Source organism: Microtus oregoni, unplaced genomic scaffold (genome assembly GCF_018167655.1).
Source record: "Microtus oregoni isolate MIOR12 unplaced genomic scaffold, Mior012 000035F_ref0000213, whole genome shotgun sequence".
Classification (NCBI taxonomy): Eukaryota; Metazoa; Chordata; class Mammalia; order Rodentia; family Cricetidae; genus Microtus; species Microtus oregoni.
The window spans coordinates 19,447,333-19,471,302 of NW_024543094.1; the positions used below are offsets into that span (position 1 = coordinate 19,447,333).

Genomic DNA, 23,970 nt, shown 5'->3' on the forward strand with positions numbered 1-23,970 from the left:
GTGCTGGGGTGGGTGCGTGGCAATCTCTTCCCTGAGTTGAACTTGGGTAGCTGCGGAAATCCTGGGGCAAGGAAGATTAAAACCCAGTGGTGGTGAGACAGAGCCCTCTCTTGGCATCTGTGACTGAGTCTTGCTGTTCATCAGTGGATAATATATTTTACGACAAGAGAAACCTCCCCTCCCCCAGCTCCCAAGCATTTCAACTGTCTCAACTTCAGACTGGCCTGTTTCATTTCCATTTCAAAGCACCCTTCGGCATCCTTAGATTCCTTCAAATATCCCTCTTCACAAACTTGTCCTGGCGACTCCAGACTCTAATTACTCTTTGTATCACTACTGCAGGTGATTGAAAATGTTTTTCCCTTTGGGTTCTGTTAAATAAAAAAAGGGTGTTTTGACATTTGTTAGAGCAAGAAAGAAGCCTTTGTTTGAGACTGCGGTAGGGGAGAGAGATTGAGCTCAGCTCTGACTCTGAACCAAGAAGAGCAGAGCGAGTGGCACTGAGAGTAGAGCAGGGATGGAGGAGGGCACAGAGCCTGCCTGATTACTAAGAAGGACTAGATAAATGATTCACTTCTGCAAATGCTTCACAAGCGTGAAGACCTGAGATGGATTTGGTCACCAGCACCCACATGAAGGAACCAGAGATGGCAATGCACACCTATACTCCCAGCCCTGGGGAGGCAGAGACAAGAGAATTCCTGGAGCTCACTGTCCAGGCAGCTGATCCCAGTTGGCAGTGGGCAGCCTCTAGATTCAGTGGAAAGACCCTGTCTCCGGAAATAAATAAATAAGAAAGATAAAACAATAATTATAAAAAGAAATAAATGACCTCAAAGTCTCTCATTAAAGGTAGACCATGAGCTCATACATGAACAAAGAGTCTCCTCTTTGACCCAAACTGATCATAAGAATCATCCTGCATTTATTTAGCACAAAATATCCCTGGGTGTCTGACCAAATCTCTTATCACCCACCCTCAATATCATGTCACCCAGCTCAATTGCCTTAAGCAAAAGTCCTGTCACGTTGGCCTTGCCAATGTCCCCCCTTCATCTACTGTCCTCCAGTGTGCCCTTGACTAGAAATTGCCACTTAACCTTTGTGGCACTGGAGTTGAATCAGGTCCCTCTGCCCCTAAAGCCCCATGGTGGGGGTGAAGAGTAGTCAATGTCCTTCAACATAGCTGAATAATTGTTTCTTAGCAGCATCAGAAGCACAAGAGGAAGAGCTGGGTCATATTTCAGGGGTGGGGATTCCCTCTACAGAGAGTTCACTTGGTCCGTGCTGAGACTGTACTTGGCTGGCCTGGCTAGAGAAAGGGGGACTTGAGAGGCCAAGGTTTAGTCAAGGACAGTCTTGAATAGTTCTTAACCATTTTCGTCACAGCAGAGACTGCATGCTAGAATCCCGGCCCTCACAGATCCACTCCACCCCATCTCAGATCTACCAAGGGGTGTAGATCCTCTATTTAATACCCTCATTGGTGAACAGGTAATGATAGTGTACTTGTTTATAAACAAGTTTTATCACTCTACCTAAATAATTCCTAAAATTCAATGTGTAGTAACCAAGATATGTCCCAGAAGCCTAATGAGAGAATATGGCTTTATTCTTGGGCTCGGAGGGTAGCCAGTCTGGTAGTGAGGTGGGAAAATGAGCTTCCATTCCCAATCCTTCATTCTGCTCTCATTTCTTCAAGGTTTACTGTAGATAGGAGCCACAAGTACCTATTCACTCAGTAAATCTGCAGAACTGTCCTGGTGGTTGGATGTTCCGGACTGTTCTAACACCATTCTCCTGAGAGATGGCATCAACTAGAGAGTTCTTGCCTCCACCAATGCTTAGACCAAAGGAGCGATCCTGTCTCTACAAATCCTCTCTACGAAACTCAGATTGCATCTGTCTCTATGAAACCTCAGACTGAATCCTCAAACTGCATCTGAGCTCCTGTCTCCTCCCACCTTATATTCCTCTCTCTTCCCAGCCATATCACTCCTGTCTCCACTTCTCTAGTGCCTGGATTAAATGCTTATGATCCCAAGTGCTGGGATCACCTTTGTGTGAGCTCTGTTTCTGTTTTAGACAGATTCAACCTCATGTAGTCCAGGGTGGCCTTGAACTCACAGAGATCCATCTGTCTCTGTCTCCTGAGTGCTGGGATTTAAAGGAGTGTGTCACCACTGCCTGGCTTCTATGACTAGCTAGTAGCTTAGCTCTGCACTCTGATGTTCAGGCAAGCTTTATTTGTTAGATTGCAAACAAAATACCACTATACCCAAGAACCTGCACGTCCTGAAAATGTAATTTCATCTTCCGGGAGTCCTGTTCCCCAAGCTAAGAACTAAAATGGCAGAGTCTGAGAGCCATTAGCTTCCTAGGTTCCCTCAAAATATGGTTTTTCTTTTTTAAGGAGGTAAAAATGTTCGTAAAGGAAAAGAATAACATCGAAGAGTTGCTTGTGCCAAATGTTCTGCAGGGCCTTTCTAGTGAGCACTGTTGTTTAACTGACATCTATTGACGTAGATGTTGTCTATGTCTAAAGATCAAGTTTCTTTTTAATTGTGAGATTTCATGAGTCTCCCATAAGTAAGGCAGCTTTAAATGTACACAGTTGGTTGTTTGCTTTCAGTTCTGGGGATAGAGTCCAGGGCCTCTTGCAGGTTAAGCAAGGCCCCAACCACTAAGCTACACCCCAGTCTTCAGTTTAGTTTTTATTTGGAGAAACATGCTCCCCCAAGTAGCTGGGGTGCTAGGTTTCCACTCCAGGTTAGATTTACAGTCGCTAAGTCATTTTTGTTTCGTTTTTTTGTTTTTTGTTTTTTGTTTTTTTGTCTAGCCTGAAAACCTCTTGTACTACAGTCAAGATGAGGAGTCCAAAATAATGATCAGCGACTTTGGTCTGTCAAAAATGGAGGGCAAAGGAGACGTGATGTCCACAGCCTGTGGGACCCCGGGCTATGTCGGTAAGGACAGTGTATGTGCCTGTGCACGCATGTGTGTACCCATGACGCTGGGATGTCTCCTTGGCAACGTCATCTTCTCCCTGAAGCACTGGAGCCCAGCACATATCCCAACTGCCTGCCTTTCTCTTGAAGGAAAGATAAAAATACTGAGAGACACCATAGCCAGTTAGCAATGAAGTGACTTCTCTGAAACCTTTGAGCATTAGCATGGAAATCCTGTTTGATTTGGTTGTGGGCCCAACTGGAGTCTGAGAGCAAAATGGGTTGAATGCCCAGGTTCTAATACCAGGTTTAACATTGAGTGTCTATTTTTGGATGATCTACAGTGAAGCAATGAACCTACTGTAGGTGAAGGTGTAAGGTGCGGGCAGACTATAAAACATGCAAACTGTGGAGATCCATGCAGCGAGAGAGGAAATACTTGTATGAGAAATATGGAAGAAACCATAAGTCATCCTCTCAAGTCAAATTACCATGATCTGTGCAGGGAAAGCCAGGGGTTATGATAGGATTTCCTAAAATCATAGCTGTACCTCTCTTCCTGCCACTCATACAAAATGCAGAGAAGCTACTGACAGCTGTGAGCAGCTGGCCACTGGGATTCACCTTTGGTTCCTGGAGAAACCTGTGGGAACTGTGTTAGCTTGCTGTTACTGTAACAAACACCTAAAGTAATCAGCTTATAAAGAGAAAAGCTTAATTTCTCCTTATGGCTTTGGAGATTTCAGACTGTGAGTGATCGACCCTGTAACTGCTGGGCAAGCAGCACACCATGACAACAGCATCTGGTAAAACCATTCCCCATGAGGCTGGGACATGACAGAGAAGGGGTAGGATATTAATAACCCCTTCAAAGTTGTAGCCCCCATGACCAGGAAGCCTCACAATAGGCCTTACTTCATTCTCCTGCCATCTCCCCAAAGCACCACATGCTGGGGACCAAACCTCTATCACATGGCCCTTAGGGAACACTGATTCTGAACAGCGTTCATGTCAGCGTATTCAGGGCCTACTGTGCCGCCAGCGCTCTTGTGAACGTTGCTCAGACACCTTATCTCCTCCTTCATGGAGCTTGCTTGAAATAATAGGGCCACAAAAACAGAAAGAAATGGACAAGGCTGTTTCTGCTTGTGCTGTGCCAGGGGAAGGAGGCCAGCAGCATGCAACAGAAAGTGGCAGGGATTAAGGAGGATACAGGACTGTGTTGAGAGAACTGAGAGGCTTGAGCCTTCACCTGGATGACAGAGCAGCCAGCCACCTGGAAGTTAGAGAAGAGGGGTCATTCTCGGCCGAGAAATCAGCTTGACAAAAAGCCAAAGGCAGAGAGAGAGCAAGCTGGTATGTCTGGTGTGGGGCGAGGTTGGAAAATGCAGAGCAGGGCTGAACCCTCATGCAAACTTTGGAGGCCTTTCTTTGTAAAGAGCGGTGTGTGACTAGGTATGGTGGCATGTTCTTGGATTTCCAGCAGTGGAGGTGGAGAGGCGGGAAGAAATCAAGTTTGAGGCCAGTCTGGGATGTGTAGAAAGATCATGCAAAAAACAGAAAGCACACAAACAAATAAAAATAGAGGAAGAAGTAAAAGAGATGACAGAGGATAAGGAAGGGAGGTAAAGGAGGGGGAAGAAAGGAAGGAAGGAAGGAGGGAGAGAGGAAGGGAGGGAGGGGAGAAAGGAGTGAAGGAAGGAGGAAGGGAGGGGAAAAGGAAGGAAGGAAAGAGGGAGAGAGGAAGGAAGAAAGAAAGGAAAGAGAGAGAGAAGGGAAGAGAAGAGGGAAGGAAGGAGGGAGGGAGGAGGGAAGAAAGTAAGGAAAGTGAGGGGAAAAGGAAGGAAGGAAAAAGAGAGGAAGGAAGAAAGGAAGGAAGGAGGGAGAGAGGGAGGAAGTAAGGAAGAGAGAGAGAGAAGAGCAGAGGAAGGGAAGGAGGGGAGGGGGAACACCATGTAAACCTTCCTAAGGGAGAGAGATTAATATTACACAGCCTACACCATTCCCAGTGGCTTCTGCTTCAGGCAACAACTAGGGAATCTTCCCAATGGGCTGAGAAGATCCAGCCTAAAACCCATCAGTCTAGAGACAGCAGAACACCGTGGGGAGTTCCCAGTGGCCTTCGAGGCACTCCGTGGTGTTTCAAGTCCTTTGCATAATTACATTGTCATATCAAAATTGATATGTCACTGCTGTTTTATTTTCCAAGTTACTCAGAGGAGGAAAGCAAAGAGCCAACAAAGGGGATGTTGCATAAGAAGAGGGAAGGGAAAGGAGCAAGAAACTTAGAAGAATGGGATCCTCAACAAAAGGATGTGGCAGACAGAAGCCATGGGAACTGTCACCAGTGCGACTCATGTCCCCGGAGTGTGACTAAGCTCTGACTGACTTTTAGAGGCCATAGAGACTCAAGAAAGGGATAGGTGGGCCAGCCAACAGTCACTGGTGGTATGATAGTGAGGATAGGTGGGGCCGTGAAATGTGGGGACTGTGGAAAACGAGCTGTGTGAGATAAATACAAGTTCATGTGCAGCCGGAGCAGAAATCCGAGGGTACGTGGTGTGTGAATGCAGTTTCTCCTGTGTGCTGCCTACACCACTGGGCAAAGACACAGGGCAATGAATGGAAGGCATATGTCCTTGGCATCTTTGAAAAATGAAGGACTCCAAGGAGAGGATTCTCTTCTATCCACCATAGGTATCAGAAATAAAATGGCCGCTAGCTTGTGTTGTGAGATTCAGTCTCCCGGTCAGGAAGGCTCTAACCCCCCAGGTCTCAAGTCATCTTCTCCAGGTTGCTTAGGTGCCGGGGTTGTGGCCCGGCTTTTGCCTTCTGGCTTTTGAGCTGAGACCTAACTGCGCTGACAGAATATTCTTACGTTTTCACTTAGCTCTCCTCACTCCAATTCTGATACGGAAAGATCTAAGACTTCCTAGACTGCTTTTTTGGACACCCTGTGTGGACGGCAGTCTCCCAGCTTGCACGTGACTACCGCCTGCCCAGTTTGTTTTAATTTGTTGCTGTGGCCAGAGCTGATGGATTTAGGGACAGTGTACGAAGTGGCTCCTTCTTAAAAAAGCAGGTAATCAAGTCCTTGTGTGACTTTGTTGCCAGTTACAGAGGCTCTGAGAACAATGACAATACAGTTACTGGTTTGTTTGTATTACCGAGCACCCAGAGTGAGGAAGGGCTCAGGTCTCTATGGTCTTCGGGCAGTCATCGGCCAAAATGGATCTTCCCTCGCTCACTCAAGTCTCCATGCCAATCTCCTATGCATCCATCAAAACCCAGCTGAAATGCTACCCTCTTCTGGTTGCTGTCCTGCCTTCTCCTCTCCTTCAATATCCTAGTGCCTTTCTTCCCCCTTCCCAACACTGTGGCTCTAGTCACATTGAATCTGGGTCCCTGTCTATCTGTGTCTCTTTGCTGCACTGTGACTTTTGCTCCAGCAAGGGCTATGTCTACGTCATCTTTGTACAGACGCATGCTGAATTGCATTCAAAGCAGAGGGCCCATGAATTTTTTTTTCTTTTTTCATTAATTCAGTCAAGTCACATTTATTGAATTCTCCCCTGTGCATTGTGAACAGTCTTTGGTGTTCACAAACAAATGTGGAAAGGATAGAGATTCTGACTCAAAACATTCAGCGTTGTGAGACACAGAAGCTGGAAGGTAATTTTAGTAATAGCTACGCAGTTATGGTGATACACGCCTGTCATCCCAGCACTTGAGAAGTGGGGGCAGGAGGATTCCAAATTTGAGGCAGCCTAGGCTAAATGACAAGACCTTGTTTTTACAAATTTAAAAATGTTATGCTGGATGTTGTTTGTACATTCCAGAATTAATTATTTAATGCCTGCCTTCTGTTTGAGGGATTCTAACAGGATGAAAAATAAGTTAGGAGGGAAAGAAAACAAAGCAGGCATAAACCCTTTCTCATGTCCTCACATTCAGAGAGAAGAAGACAGATTATAGGCACGTAACTGAGTAAATTCATTCCTGTGTTAGCTCAGTAATAAAGGGTGTGTGTGAAAGGAGTGGACGTGCAGGTGGAAACCGGAAGACAATCTCAGGTATGACTCCTCAGGTCCATCCACCTTGTTTTTTGAGACAGTTTCTCTCGTTGGGACCTAGAGCATGTCAACTATCCTGGACTGAGTGACCAGCGAGCCCAGAGATCCTGCTACTGCCTCCCCAGTTGGGCTGATGAGCTTTTGCTGTCATACCTGACTTTCTGTGAGCAAACTAGAGATAGAGTTCTGATCCTCCTGCATGCGCAGCAAGCATTTCTCTGGCTAAGCCAACTTCCCTGCCTCTACGTATCCTTTTATAAAAGGAGATGTGGCCCATGGAGACAGTGTCACTAGTGGGTGACTATAAACATCACTCCATCTGGTACTGAGTTCCTAGTGTGTGCAGTTTCAATGGCTTGTTCCAACCAACCCTAGGACGGCGTGGCAAGGTATACAATGCAAGATGCATGTATGGTTATGTATTTCAAATATAGCATAACGAGTGTATTTCAGGAGCAAACTGTAAAGTCCTGGTAAGGAGAGGGGTCATCAGTAGCTAGCACAACCAAGAAGAAACTGGAAGGACTGAAGGAAGGTGGAGCTCAGGCAAAGAGTTACAGTTGCCTCGCAAGCCCTAGATTCCTCTTGCGGCTAAGGTAGGATCTCTGAGAAAGGACCAGACTCCTTTAGCTTAGAGAACAGGCTGCTACAAATGAACTCTTTCTGGTAGAGATAATGAGAAATGATCGGCCATCTGGTGGCAGTGAGATGCTCAGAGGAAAGTGTGTCTGTAGATCTGATGCAGACCTGGATGTGGAATCCATTTAAGGCAAATGTTCCATTTTCCTTGATGCCACCAACAGGAGGCAAATTCAGAAGTGAGAAGTTTACCAATTAGAATGTCTGATCTATGGAATTAATTGAATACCCAAATGGGTCTCCTGAGGTCACTGAATATGTGACAAAAGGCATCTATCTCAATCATGGAACTGACAAAGAACAGGGGTGATAAATATACTCCTAGTAAATAGAGGAGAGCCTGGAGCTTTGAGTGTGTGTGTGTGTGTGTGTACACACGCATGTGTGTGTGGTACGGTTATAGTAAATATATGTGAGTGTACTGTGTGGTATGTGTATGTGTATCTATGTGTGTGTATCTGTGTGTATATTTGGTGGTATGCAGGGTGTGTGTATTGTGTGTATAGTAAATACATGTGAGTGTACTGCGTGGTATGTGTATCTGTGTGTATATTTGGTGGTATGCAGGATGTGTGTGTATGATGTATGTGTGTGAGTACGGTGTATGTATGTCTGTGTTTGTGTGTGTGTATATGCATGTGTGCATGTATGTGGGGATGTTTGTGGGGGTGTACATATGTGAGTGTGGTGTGTGGTATGTGTATGTGTGTCTGTATATATGCATATATGTGCATTTCGTTGTTTAGTTTTGGTTTTTCATTCGTTGCCAAGTTCACTTTCTTTGCACATTAACATGGCTGCTCAGATTTAAGGACCACAGTCAGGTCTCCAGGTTTCAGAAACAAAAATAAACTTTAAGAGAACTTCAGATACACCGATCAAGTGGCTGTGTGTCTCTCGAGAATGGGATGCCATGTTGCTCACTTCCTGCTAGGGTGCTGCAGTAGAGAGAGGGAGGTGGCTGGCGGTGGGCACGCTGCCTGAGCTGTCGTGGTTCTAAAGTGAAAAGTTTCATTATTGACTCTTGTTGAGCAATGATTTATCACTCTGCAGTATTTCATTCCAGCACGCCACTATTTCCTGATTGATTGCTTTTGACTTGGAACTGGGAGAGATCATTGGCACCTGGGCACATCATTTTATTTATAATCAGAACTACATGAGCACAATTTTACTTCATGGCTGATTATTGTGTAGCTCCCACACGAATGACCGTCATCCCAGTATCCTTCCAGAACTTAGCTTCAGCATTGCTGGCCCAGCCATGGCAGGCAGCATTAGTATACTTCTGCCTAAAGCAGTTTAAACACATTTAGTCTTGCTCTTCCTTAAACGAAGCTTGAGAACAGTTGATCAGCTGTCTTAGAATGCCTGCCTGACTGCTGGCCAATCGGCATTTTTTCTTTGTTTGTTTGTATATTTGTTTGTTTAACAAGTTTCTCTGTAGCTTTAGAACCTATCCTTGAGCTCACTCTATAGGCCAGACTGGCCTCGAACTCACAGAGATCTGCTGCCTCTGCTTCCTGTGTGCTGGAATTAAAGGCATGTTCCATCATCATCTGACTCAATCAGTGTTTTTTAAGCCAATATGAGCGACAAATCTTTACAGTGTACGAGAGCATTGTCTCACAGCACTTTTTCCAACAAGTTAGAGGAATGCCCTTAATTCAGGGATCGCTGAAGTTTTAGAACTTGAGATTTAAGCCTGGGGGAGAGCTCAGAGACCAGAGATTTGGGTCAGCACAGTGTTAGTGTTGGGATAAACATCCTCAAGATAACCTGGCCTGTAGTGGGTATCAGTCATAGCAGGTGACCTGAATGCAAATGTCTGGTTTTTTAATTTTAGTTCATACATGTGTGTGGCATGTATTTGTATTTATTTAGGTGAGTGTGTGGTGTGTGTGTGTGTGTGTGTGAAAACCAAGGCCAATGTCAGGTGTCTTCTTCATTTGCCCCCTTCCCTTTAATTTTGAGTCATGGTCTTTCATTGGACCTGGAACTCATGGGTCCAGGTAAGCTGCTTGCTCCGTGATCTGTAGGGACCCATCCATCTCCTCCTCCCTGGCATGGAGAGTGTAGAATAAATACTCGTTTTCACTTGGGTGCTAGGGGTCTGAACTCATGCGTGTACAGCAAACACTTTACCAACCAAATCATCCCTTCAGCTCCTGAAAATGTGTTCTTCCAGACCTCTGCCATTGGTTGGGGATAAGGGTAGGCTAAGGGTTCTCATTTTACCATGCATAACACAAACATGCTAGACTATGTATCTTTTTTTTTTTAATCAAGGAGGTAAGCAGTACTAGGGCTAAAGCCCATGTCCTCTCCATGCTAGGAAAGTGTTCTGCCACTGGGATGTCTCCAAGACATGGTTGTTGTGTTAAGATATATAGGTAGATGATAGCCATGTGCCAAGTAAGTCCTGCCATTGTCTCTGCTCTCACACAGACAGGAAAAACTGTATTAATTTGATGGGCCTTTTTCATTTCTCTTCTCCTCAGCAGCCTGAGGGGTCTCCATCGCTCTTTCCTCGGAGCACCTCTGTTCGCTGTGGCGGGTTCTCCCCGGAAGAGCGTTACTTCTTGATTTTCACTTGGTGTTGTACTTTGGCAGCTGACTGGATGCATTATGCCATTGTTCTCATCCTGTCTCCACAGGTCAGCACTAAAATGAGATTTTATGTAGCTGCTAACATGCCATGCCAAGCTGATGGTAGTCAGAGGATGTAGTAGGGAGCTGCAGGCTGTGTTCCTGCCACCCAGCTCCCGGCTGCCTGGCTAGCTTATGCCCCAAAATAACAACACAAAACTGTATTCATATAAACACTACTTGGCCCATTTCTATTAATAAGTATAGCACCACGAGATGCGCTTACCAGGAAGATTCTAGCCTACGTCCATCCTGGGTCAGAGCTTCATCGCGTCTGCCCTGAAGAACAGTGGCATGGCATCTGCCTCACTTCCTCCCAGCATTCTGTTCTGTTTACTCCACCCACCTATGTTCTAACCTATCAGGCCAAGCAGTTTCTTTATTAATTAACCAACGAAATCAACAAATTGATATGTGACACTCCCACATCAAGAGGATCCAAATAAGACTTCCTTTTCTTTCTTTCACATCAGCCTGGCAGTGGTAACTCCAAGCAAACATCTCATGCCATGCACTATAACTAGACCCTACCTTGTTAGAAAAGGCAGATCCCCCCAATGGGAGACTTCTAGGTCATGTGTTCTGTTTTTCATCAGTCTTTACAGGAGTGGATGTAGATAGGCTCATTGTAAGAATGTGGATAAAGTAAACCCAGCCTTGCACAGGTGGCCACACCAAACCTCTCTGTATTGGTAGAATGTGGTGGGGATCAAAGCCAGGGCCTTGGACGGGCTAGGCCAGCACTCTACTGCCAGGTTCCACGTCCTGGCCTAACTCTTTCTTCTTACCATGATCTTTTAAAACATGAGGACCTCTATTCAGTCCCCAGAGCCCACATGATAAAAACCAAGCATAGCTTCTTGATAAACTTAGAAGAGATTAAGAGTAAGGTGCTTTGGTCAGTCATAAGCCAGTCAAGGTCTGTGCAAGGTCAAATACTTGCACCAATGTATAAGGCTCATATTGCAATTGTCTGTTACCAAATTGCACTAAAATTCCTTAATCTGACACTCGATCTCCTCCAGTCCACTGAATTCCAAGTTGCTTCCACATTCAAATCCCAGTTACTTCTGAATTTTCCACTCCCTTCCTATTCCTCAGCCTCATTCCTTCACCATTCACGTACTGGCTTCAGTAGGTTTGCGTAGTAATCCCAGTTTAAGTCCAAATGGTAATTCCCAGCCAAGGTGATGCATTCATGGGGACTTTTCAAGGCTGTAATCCGAGTCAAGGGGCTACTGGAACATCAGAGTGGGTGGATATTCTAGCCATAGACTTTTTAGTAAAGTACAGCTTTAAGTCATGGGTAAGAAACAGCAAAGGAATCTATAGCAACAAAAGGAGTCCAGAGCTGTCCCAAGAACCTTGCATTCTTTGAAATAGAAGGTGATGGAAGACAAACCATGGCCAAGGATGGGCCTGTGTTTTAGGTGGTTGTTGGTCTGGTTTGGCATTTGGATTGTGTGTGTGTGTGTGTGTGTGTGTGTGTGTGTGTGAGAGAGAGAGAGTGTATGTGTGTGTGAGTGTGTGTGTGTGTTTCTTTTGGGACCAGATCTTGTTATGAAGACAAGGATGCCTTCAACTTCATCATTAGCCCATCTCAGCCTCCCAAGTACCAGCAATACAAGCAAGTCCTACAGCTCAGGCTCAGCTGTACTCAGATTCTAACACCCTAAAGAAAGCAGTACATAGTCAGGTCTTCACAGGACATTCCTCCATCATGTATTGGGTTGTTTGTTTTTAATTATTGCTGCTAAAAATTCTCCCCAAACAGACCTAGGAGCATTGGGCATCCCTTTCTGTTGTAATGAAATTCTCCCCCAAGGCCAATAAGCTCTTAAAATGTATGTCTGAAATTCTGATACCACAAAAGCTGGGTCGTATTCCCTCCCCTTGATCTCCAGCACTTTTAGTTTTTCATCTCTGAACTTTTCATCTTTCCCACCGTTTAAAAGAAATTGTTACTGAGTGTGTAGCTCATCTGGTAGAGGGCTTGCCCAGCATGGAGAAAGCCCCAGGTTTGATCCCAGAGTACAGCACCTGTGGTGGTGCATGCCAGTCAACCCAACACTGGGGAGGGAAAGGCAGGAGGATCAGAAATTCAAGGCCATCCTTGGCTTCAGACTGAGTCTGAGGCCACCGTGAGCTATACAAGACTCTGTCTCAAACTTATTTAAATAATCAAAAACATCTTCTTGTAGTTTTTTTTTAACTCTTTTGGGGGTCCACCCAAAATAAATACACGGGAACTTATTCAGCCTTAGTTTGGCTTGTTTCCAGTCAGATTTTCTAACTTAAATTATCCCATTTCTCTTTAACTACATTTTGCCTCTGGGCTTTTTACCTCTTTTTATTCTATCTATCTTTCTTTTCTTCTTACTCTGTGGCTGGCTGGCCGGCCCCTGGCATCCACTTCTTCTTTTCATGCTCCTCCCTCTTCTCTCAAGCCTGGATTTCTCCTCCTATTTATTCTCTCTGCATGCCAGCCCCGCCTATTTCTCTCTCCTGCCTAGCTATTGGCCATTCAGGTCTTTATTACCAATTGAGTGTATTAAACAAGCAAAGTAACTCAGCTTCACAGAGTTAAACAAATGCGAAAGAAAAGAACGCAGCACATCTTTGCCTCATTAAACAGATATTCCACAGCCTAAACGAATGTAACACATCTCAAACTAATATTCCACAATGTCTTTTTGCCACCCCTGTCTCGCACAGTGTCCCTTACTCTTTGAAAATATTTGACCGTTTCACCCACCTAACAGAGATGTGTTTCTCCTTGTGTCTTCCTGAAGGACAGGACTACCACTTGTGGTCCAACAGTTTAACTTTGGACTCGCATGCTTCCTGGAATTCCTTATCCAGAGAGGTCACGTTCAGCCATTTTACTGACCACACATTCTTTTCACTAAAATATTACTCCAGACCTAAGTGGCAGACACCCCAAATAAACAGAACACCAAAGCGTAGACAGATAATGATATCTCCAAAACATAATGACAGAGAAGCTCGCCTATAGTCTACCTGCCTATAGTGCAGGTACTGAAAAAGTAGAGTTGCCTTTTGTTTGTTTGAGGCAGGGTTTCATGTAATTCAAGGTAGTGTTGGTGGATTGGTTACATAGAGTCAAGGATGACCTTGAACTTCCCAAGTGCTGGGATTATAGTCATGGGCACCATGGGTTTTGCTTCTAGTATATGCACTAATTTCAGACTTTCAATCAAACTCCACTTGAGCTAACCAAAAGCACTTCTTCTTCTGTGCCTCATGACCACATCTATTTTCTCACACTCTTCCTTGAGAAGGCAGCTCCTGTGGCCGATGTCCAGTTACTGCTGTGGCTTTGGTCTGAGCTCAGTGCCCAGGAGAAGAACACTATGTTCCTTGGAGCTGTAGCCAGTTACTTCCTCACCCCATAAAGCCAGGAGCCAGTAAAGATCAACGTTCTAGTCACCGCTGATTAAATGGCTACATAAAATGGATGATGCTATTCCTATCCCCTTGCTTCTGGACCATTGACTTTTATTCCGGCATCTAGGGCTGTGTCCTCCTGACTGTGTTCCTGTCCTTCGCCCACTGAGGTGATCATCTGTGACGTGCTGAGAGGAAGGGTGGAACAAACATCTACAGAGGGGAACAAATCACCTCCAGCATGAACTTGGACTTGGTGACAGGGTGCTGGTGTCTTGTCTTGGTGTACCCTCCTAGCAGGAACTCCTTTTGGGTACATTCTGGAGTCCTCCGGAAGGGGGAAATTCCTGTTCTTTGTCAGACTGGTTCCCATGTCCCCACCTGCATGGGAGACCTGATCTCTCAGTTTTCACTCAAATCTTTTTTCCTGAAGAAAAAAAGAACAGCAATTAAATTATTTTAAAAACAAGATGAAAGTCCTCTAAATTTCTTTTGTTTTTTATCTTCCCCACATCTCTTGGGCCCCACCCTGACCAGGAACGCTTTCCCTACATCAATATAAAATAACTTGGTTTATAGATGCCATTGCCCACAGAGTGGAATTTTCCGTATGTGGGCTGGTTGTGTCTTACAGTAATAAATCCCTCCGTGTTAAATTCTAGTCCTACTGCCTTCTGAAAAGCCTGGGGGAAATGTGGACGCCCAGAGGACTCCATCTGCGGAGAACTCTGATTGTTTGTGGGATGTTCTGATGCTTCGCTGTGCCTACATGGCCCGCATAAAGATGAGCTTCAGTTTACTGTTCTGAACTAGTAAGTTTCCGTGAGGAAGATGAGGAAAGCTGAGCTTGCAGCACCCTAAGTCCCATGAGGGAGAAGTTCTGAGCTGTCAGCTAATAAATGGCATCTTTCTCCAGATAGAATTAAACCTAGTGATTTTGAAATGTGTTTGAGAAAGGGCTTTTAAAGGAAAAACGGTCCGGGTGACAGACAGACCCATGTGTAGAGAATCGGAGCCAGTTCTCTGCCAGAAATCAATTGATGATGGAGCGATTGATCTTGCTTTTACTCAATATACATATTTCCTAATGAACAATTAATAACATTCTAAAACCCATTGTTTTTTTTCCTTACTTTTCCTCCTCTACTCCCTCCCTATTCTCCCTCCCTTTCTTTTCTCTCTCTTCCTTTTTCTCCTTCTCCCTCCCCTCCCTTTCCTTTAATTCTCCTCTACCCTCTACCATTGTGTTACCCACTAAGCGTCCTTGAAGTGATCGATCTCTTTAGAACCCACTTATGTGGAATCTGAGAGCATCGTCCCAAAAGAACAATGGCCTGCGTGGTGACCAGGTTGGGCCTCAGTTGAACTAGACTGTGCTCGGCCTGGAACACACAAGGCCTCCTCTATATCCCTGTTCCCAGCAGCATGAGTCTGGATGTCACAGTGTGGTTCTCAAAGCGGGGAGGGTTGGGGGGATAGTATAAGGCATGGTGAACTATGGGACTGGTATGGGAGGATTTTGGTGAGAGGCTTGAAGGACCCAACTGTGTATCACCCAGATAGAGTTCTGCCCACAGCCCCAGCCTGCTCTCTCTGTGTCTAAAAAGGATGACTTTGACCAAGTCTAGTGGATAGTCAGAGGATTGAACCTACAGTGTATACATTTTCCAAACCTTCATGTGGGTGGGCTTCTATACAGCTGTCTCCTCTGGGCTATCTGTCTATCAAGGCTGTGCCAGGAGGACAGGCCCCTACCCATTCTGCCTAGTGCCACAAGCCCTAGTCCCTTGCCCCCAGGTCCACTTATATGAATTAGATTGAAGGCCTCCCTCTTTTAAGAGTGTTGGGGTTATCGGGACATCATTGCATGAATTTCCCACCACATGTAAACTCTGCTGCATGCTATTAGAAGAAAATAGCTTGTACCTATGGGAAAGTTCCCTGGCATCTCCAGACACGTGAAACCCTGGCAGCCTGGCTCACAGGGTGCTGTTTCCTCAGTCCCCAGACTCTGTCCTGCACCACATTGGCCTAGAAACTCATTCATCACCTTCAGGGTTGTCAACTGGAAGCTGTGAATTTCTTTTATTTTTTTAAAGAATTACAGGAGAGTTTTGCCAAGTGGCATGAGACCGATGGGGCAATAATAAGGCATTTGGCTGGTTCTCACCGTGAAAGCTGGTCTCGGAAAAGACCAGAATGTGCAGTCAACTCCCCCGGTGTTCTCTCTCTGCTACTATGCAGCTGAAAGGAATGCAGAAAATGGGAAGGGATGATCCCAAACCATCAGGTGGACTCAGCAGAAGAGAAGGGTAGAACTTGAGAAAATCTCTCCACTGGCTTTGGAAGGTCCTAGGATTTGATCTCCATATCAACCTGCTAAAGAGGTTGTGTGCATGTGTGTGTGTGTGTGTGTGTGTGTGTGTGTGTGTGACCATATTAATTACTAGAAATGAAACTGAGAATTTCACACATTTTTCCCCACATAAACATTTTGTTTTAATAAATAAAGAATATCTGTGGCTTGATTTGACATCACACTTACAGAGAAAGGAAGACTAGACAAACAGTAAGGCTAAGCTAGTGCACCACTGGAGGAATGCAAGCCCCACCTGCACGTCACACCCAATGCAAGGGACAGCATGCACAACTCACACTAGACCAGACTAGGTGCAGGGAAAGAACGGCCCTTGGTGAGGGCCACACAGCACCACCCAACCCTCATGTCCTGCAGAACCAGTGCTCAGCGGCAGTGTCAGGTGAACTAGGGCTGGGTTCCTGCCCACACCACGTGGCCCTTCTGTTGACATGGAGCCAAGGACATTAGCTGCAGTATCCACTGATTATCAGTAATAGAACAGAAAGAGAAAGCCACAGGCCTGGAGAGATGGCTCAGGTGGTAAAGTGTCTGCCTCATGAGCATCAGGACCTGAGTTTAATCCCCAGAACCTATGGTTTGTTATAATTGAATATGATGAGATTGTAAGACCAGCACTGGAGAAACTGGAATCCCTGGTGGTTCCTTGGGGTTCACTGGCCTGCTCACCTAGCCTGCTTGCTAAGTTCCAGGCCGTGGGAAGCCTTGTCTCCAAAAAAAAGTATGGTTCTTGAGGAAGGTGAGCCAAGGCTGTCCTCTGGCTTCAGAATGTGTCCTCATGCACACACAAAACCTCAGCATTTCAAGTCATGCAATCAGCTGCTTGCTTTGGATTCCATACAGTGCCTTCCTTTCCCAGTTTCCCAGAACGTTAGTGGCTTTTCCTACCCAAAGGGAAACTTGTGCCTAGTACCAGCTCACTCTTATTTCTGAGACTGAGAGTTTGAAAATGGGTTTTGTTCTTTTAAAGATTTCTCCCTCCCACAGTTAATAGATGGAAGAAAAGGGGACAGAGACAAAATGAGTTCATCCTTGGAGAGGTATGACTGCAGGACAGTGGTTTCTGTTCGCTTTGAACATCTTACCTCAGGGCATGGACAGTCTTTGCTTGTCTACTATGTAAGCAGCAGTCATGATACTGACAGCTTCCTTCTCTGTGTCTTCCTGTCGCCATGTGGGCACCTGCTGCAATGACAGTGAGACCATGCCATCAGTCTGGCACTAATTCCCTGTGTCTCTGTGCCGTTTGACACCTGGGTTGGCAGGTTGGTAGGACCAGGCTGCATGGCTGGCCATCTTGCTAATGAGCCCTGGGATCCTTGAAGTGGTCCAGGGCCTCTGCCAGCAGCTTGTCTCTGCCCCTAACATCCGGGTCACCCTGTGTGTAGCGAGAATGGTCGTCAGGGGTCCTGAGTGCCTCCTCTGCCAGTGACAAACTCTTCACCAGACACAGTCACTGAGCGCCATCTGGGCCAGTGTATCCACTCAGAGCAGAGTCAGTCTCCTAAATCAAAGGGACAGTTACTATGGCTAAGAGGCTCCCTTTGTCACGTCCCATAACAGAGGGCTCTGAGAGGCATCCTCTTAGCAGCGAGTCTGAAAGGACCCATTTATGCACCTGGCTTCCAACTCTCCAAAGGCTGTTTCTCAAGGTGATTTACCAGTCTGTAAACCTTTTTTCTACTGCATTGATGGCAAACATAGCAAAGACAAGACAGCCATGCAAATGCATTTCTTCTCTTCTGTTAAAAAAAAATCTGATAAAAGATTTGATGGAATTCAGGACTGAAACATAAAATGAGATTTGGGCCAATCCGTAAGCTGTATTTCTCTCTTATGAGCAGATACTCAACAAAAGATTATACAGCTTCCTATTCTTTTTAATGTATGGGTATATATGTGTGTTATGTGCACATTTTGTATGTGTGTAGATGCAGATGCATGTGGGGGGTGCATGCATACGCACATTGTGTATCTCTGTGTGGAAGCCAGAGAACAACCTTATCTGTCATTACCCAGCCACTGTCCACCCTGAGTTATCTGAAGCAGTGTCTCTCACGGGCCTAGAACTCACCAAGTAGGCTAGGCTGGCAGCCAACACACCCCAGATATTCTTCCTCTACCTCCCAAGCCCTGGGATCACAGTGTGCCTCTATACTTTTTGTGTGGGTGCTGGGCATCATACTCTGGAAGACAAGCTCTTTGCCAACCGAGCTATCTTTCCAGCCTGCACCTTCCTATTCTTGCTCAGGGAGATGTTAATCTCCAAGAGATTGCAAGGACAGAGTCCCATGGCGGATTTTCGGGACTTTTCGTACAGACTGGAGAAGTTCTCACTTTAATCAAACAGCATGGTCTAACAGAAAGTTCCAGAATGAGGGTCAGACTGGCCTGATCTTCCATGTCTGCTCAGCTTCCTGCCCTTGTGCTCCAAGCTCAGGTGCAGCTCTCGTTGAGAAGATGAGAACAGGATGCATTGCAGCTGCTGGCCCGAGCCCCAGCTGACAGCAGCACTTAGTGAGGTTAGGTCCCTTCGAGCAGCAGCGGGGGAGGAGGCCACTTTCTGGCTGGATTGCTTTGACCAGTTGGCTCAACCCCTCACTGCCCTTGTATCTTGCCCTACAATTTGGGGATAATGAATGTCATGATAATAGTGTTTCCCCAAGGATGTTGGGGTAGGTAAGCCATTTGAATCCCAGAGAACACATAATTCTAGGCAGAGCAAGGACTTTTATCAATGATTCTCTTTTCACTTTTTCTACCTTTGTCATTATTCTGGAACTTATGTGCTAACGATACCTCAAACATGGCTGTGTTGAAGGTGACAAGGAGATTTCCCTTGTCAGTGAGGTTGATCATCTCAGCTGTCTTTACCCGCATTGAGTGCCAGCTGCACCAGACGCTGTGGGTTACAGACACCAGGTGGATACCTGTCCCTGAGCTGTGGCCACAAGGCCAGGAGCATGGGTGTCAGGGCTGGTACAAAATGAGCCCCAACCCCCGGAAGCAACGACTCTTGATGAACTAGTGGTTCAGGGATGAAGTGAGATTAAGTGGCAGTCCCTACTCTGCAGAGGAGCAGTGGGAGTGCTGGCAGATGAATCACCCCAAAGTTGGGGAAAACAAGAGCAGCTCCGAGCCATCCCTGCTCTCTCGGCTGTGCTGTATGCTCCACGAAGGCACAGGAAGGGCCTTGTCCCCATGGCACCTCACGGAACCCCACAGGAGCCAAAGATGTTGTCCTTAGTCAGTTTGGGGGAACAGCTCATACTCCACACCCCAATCCAATATTACCTTCTCACAACAGTGTTGACTCTGGTTCTCAGAAGAGATTATTTACTGATCAGTTGGACAATTATTTCTATGCACACATATCTCTTTGTATTTTAGTTAGAAGAAAATGACCAATGAGTCATTTATTATTATCTATTTAAATATCTTTGGAAGTTGGGGTCAACTTGAACTTGGGACTTTGTGCACACTGAGCATATGACCTACCACTGATAGTCCAGGTTTCTTAGCCCCCTGCTCAGTTTTTAGACTCACAGGTAGCTCAAAATCTGAATAGTCAACAAGAAAACTCAGCAAATGAGAAGTCTAAGTAAATGTCTCTGGTCTCAGGCATTCAAATCATCAGATTTGTGAATCCTCTTTATCTGTCCACAGCTCCTGAAGTTCTTGCCCAGAAACCGTACAGCAAAGCTGTTGACTGCTGGTCCATTGGAGTGATCGCTTATATCTTGTAAGTATTGCTTGCGGCCATGGCTCCCCTCTCCTCTTATTTGACCATGGCAAAATATGTATAACACAGATTTCTATCATTCCGGAGTATTCAGTTCATCTCAGCAGTACCGCCACTGTGTATTTCCAGAATGTTTTCTTCATTCCAGATTAAGGCTCTGCCCTAACAAACAGCTGCTCCCTATGCCCCCACTCAGTCCCTGGTAACGTCCGCCCTACTCTGTGTCTTTGTGAACCTGACTGCTCTTGGGGCCCTGTAGAAGTGGGATCATGTGGTGTTGCTCCTCTTTCAATCAGTTTATTTCATTTATGATGTCCTCGGAGTTCATCCCATGTTGAAGCACACATCAGAATGTGCTTCCTTTCAGGACTGATACCCACCTGTCTGTACCACCCCTCTGTGGACAACTGAGAGTCTCCGCCACTCTTATGCTTGTGTGCAGCATGCTGCTATGACCATGAAAATAAAGCTTCCAATTTTGGGGAATGTATGAGTCTATAAATGGACTTGATATTTATATCATATGATAATTCTTTGTCTAAATTTTGAGAAGCCACTAGCAGTTTATGCAGCAACAGACCACTTTAGAGATACATTCCCAGCAGCCATGTTCAACACCAATGCTTACCCCTTTTTAAAAACCAAAAGAGCATATCCAGGCTTGGTGGTGCCACCTTTAATCTCAGCACTTGAAAGGCAGAGGCAGGCGGAGCTCTGTGAGTCTGAAGCCAGTGTAGTCTTCACAGTGAGTTTCAAGACACTCGTGGCTATATAGAGAGACCCTGTCTCAACAACAGCAACAACAACAATTAGTTAATTAATTAACTAAAAAATAAAATATACATATCCCTAGTAGGTGGAATCTATTTTCATTTCCATTTCCCTATTAACTTATAACAGAGAATCTTCTCGTGTGCCATCGTGGCTTTGGAGCAGGTGGATGAAAAAATACTGCGAAAATACTAACACGACTCCAAAAGAAATCACAATTAGGAAAAAAAAATGAATGGAAATCAAAACACATGGTTTGAGTGCCTCATTTCCTGTTAGAGATCTTATCTCCTTATTCCAGGAAATGTCTTCTAGCCCACGCCCTCCTTGAAGGCATTTCAGGATCACCTGTTCTGTTCCTTATCATTAGGTTTTGTTTTGCTTCTTGTCTACTCTAAAGTTGTTTTTAATTGCACTTGTATTTGCAAATATTTATTATCTGATAGGCTTTTATAGCAGATTTAGCCGGACTAGTTTCTATAATTGCTAGGAAATGAACTTCCTCTCCTGATCATCCCCCCCCCCCCCAAAGAAGGAGTGTTCTCTACTCAACAGGCCTCCCCTGCTGAGGATTAGAAGACACTGTGGTGGGAGAAGCTTCCTGCAGTCTGGCATCCTTTTGCCTAGCATCCTGCAAACACCCCTCTCCCCTTGTGCTCGCTTTGCCTCGTTACCTAGGAAGCAAATGATCTTTCCACAACAACATTCAACTGGGCAGCTTTGTGCAATCCAGTGTGGATTTGGGTGATAGCTCCCGTGGGTCTAGACCATTGATTGCTACAGGGGAGTCTGGCCCACTGCAATACACCCCGTAGGGTTCTCATTTATGGAAATACGTGAGTGCTAAGTCAAAGATATTACACTTACATGTGTCTTCATTTTCTAAGCATGTCAAACATTGTCATGATTTAACTGGAAAATGTTCCCTACAGACCCCTAGGCTGCCAGTGGGTGGTGCTGTTTTAGGAACTCCTGGAGGCTCTAGGAGGTAGGACTTAGCTGGGGGATATAGTTCACTGGAGGGGCATGTCCTTGATAACTCTATCTTGCCCTTCCCCATTTCTGTCTCCCTCTCTCTCTCTACCCAACTGTGATGAACCATGGGGCAAAAATAACCCAGTCCTCCCTTTAAGTTTGTCTTCCAGGTACATTGGCCACAGATATATAAAGGTAACTAATCCTGCATCTTCTGCAATAGTTCCTTGCTTTAGGGGAGGAATGGGCAATAGACCCTTTTGAGAATCTAATAACAGTTGTGAAATCAGTTCCCTAACAAAATCACACACATACAATTAGTTATGGTCCCGGGTAAACAGAGTTAGTTATAAGGACCATGTGTCCTTATTCAGCCTAGCTACAATCCTCCTGAGAGGTCCTGACTCTCCCAGCTCAACTGGGAAGCTTTAAAAAGTAAAGGAAAGACTAGACCTTTCTTGCTAACAGTTGAAGCTGATCTCGGTGGCCTGGAAGGGTCTTTCCTGGGACTGTTCTCACCGTGGGAGTGTGGGTATCATATTTTCTTTGATATCTTGACATAGAAAAGGGTATCAACAGTTGTTGAGGATGACTATTAATTAATGTTTCTTAGAATTATCGGGTAAGTAGCTGGAGAAAGAGATGGCGCAGCAGTCATGCTGCTCTTGGAAAGGACTGAAATTTGGTTTTCATCACACAATGATTGGCAGCTCACAACAGCTCCTAACTCAAGCTCCAGTGGATCTGATGCCCCTTTGACCTGTGTGGCATCCCCCTACACACACACCCACAGACCTATGACCAGCATACACACACACACACACACACACACACACACACACACAGTAAGCAACTAAACTAAATAAGAATGCCTTAGTGCTCCAGCCGCTTTAACAAGACACAGCAGAGTAAACAAGGACCAGTATCAATGCCTGTAATTCTGTAGACCGCAAAGGCCAGGAAAATTCCTGGTGAGCCTCTGCTTCTTGCTTATAGTAGGCTCCATTTCTTGCCGTGTCCTCCCACAGCAACGAGAGCGCACAGAAGCAAGTTCTCTGGTATCCTTTCTAAACCAGCCATTGGCAAAGAAAATGGGATCATCTTGCTTGGCAAGCTAACCAAGTGGCCCGATGGAAGGAGGAAAATCCCAAAGAAAAGTCACAGTGCTGCTAGAGAAAACTACAAGGAGAAGGCAGTCAATAGGCGCTTAGCTGCATCTGCCCTGAGCCACAGCTAAAAACATACTAGGATATATTAACATAATTAGCAATGCCATGTGGAGCTTCAAAGAGTCCCGGGGTGCAGATATGACATGTGTATCTTGGTGTGTCTGAACAGTGGTGTATCTAGGCACTTAGAGTTATGGTACACAATGTAGTATTTCAAGTTGGTCTTAAAAGAGGATGTACTGTATTTCTCGACTTCTACTTTAATAAGAACTTGAGATACTCATATTGATGGTTTTCCCTTGGTACCACTAGCTTTCCCCAGAAAGTACACTCAGGTTGATTTCGTGACTGTATCAGATTTGAAGACAGTGGGCAAGGATTCCTTTTTTCTTGATAATGGCCAGAGCTCGGCCAAGACAAGCAGAGAATGAATGGACTTTGGGTGTTTAAGTTACATACTATAAGGTGTTCCAATGCCAGCTGAATGTTGGTAGCATACACCTATGGTTTCAGAGGTTTGGGGGCAGAGGGAGGAGAAATGAGAGTTCAGGCCACCCTGGGCTACTTAGAAAGTTCCAAGGCAGTCTCTACTATATGAAAAGACAGTGTCTTAAAAAACTTTCTGGGTATAATTTCCATGTACCATGGCTGTGTATAGAAAACCGCTGCCTTTGAATTTATCATTATAAATATTTTAACCCACTTATGAGTCTAACTTGCCTGGCTGTGGGCTTCACTAGCACTCTGAAAGAGTCACCTATTCTAGCATGTTTATATCTCTAGCACCCAGGTCAGCTCCTAGACAGAGAAAGCACTATAGAAATGCTCATCATTGGCACTGGAAGTAACACCGTGGAGACTGTTGGTCTCCTCTGCTGGGCCAGCTGTTGGAGTCCATGGAATGAAGCAATCATCGAAGACAGGGTATTTGGGAGTTGGAAGGATATACCACTCAAGGTCTGTGGAGAAGACTGGCGAAGAAGGACATATAGGAGGAGAGACAGAACATCCTAACAGAGAAGGGATACAAACCAAGACTATGTGTGTTGTGGTCCTTAAAGGGCTGTGAAGGTCCTATGGCCTAGGTTGATAGGGATGGCAACAAATTAGCACTAGGTTAAACCAGCATTAAAAGCAGAACCCAGGGCTTTGGATATCACTCAGTCATGTGCTTGCTACCCAAGCTAAGGGTCTAATCTTGGATCTCCAGCACTCCTAT

General features: G+C 45.4%; 1 protein-coding gene across 3 annotated transcripts in view; it reads left to right on the top strand.

Moving 5' to 3' along the window:
* The window catches only part of Camk1d (calcium/calmodulin dependent protein kinase ID), a 417,381-nt gene that overhangs the window by 352,842 nt on the left and 40,569 nt on the right, over nt 1-23,970 (top strand). For all 3 annotated transcript variants that reach the window (XM_041630683.1, XM_041630682.1, XM_041630684.1), the window contains exons 5-6: nt 2,840-2,966; nt 19,761-19,836. In XM_041630683.1, the coding sequence (XP_041486617.1) occupies nt 2,840-2,966; nt 19,761-19,836 (203 nt within the window). The remainder of the gene's footprint in view (nt 1-2,839; nt 2,967-19,760; nt 19,837-23,970) is intronic.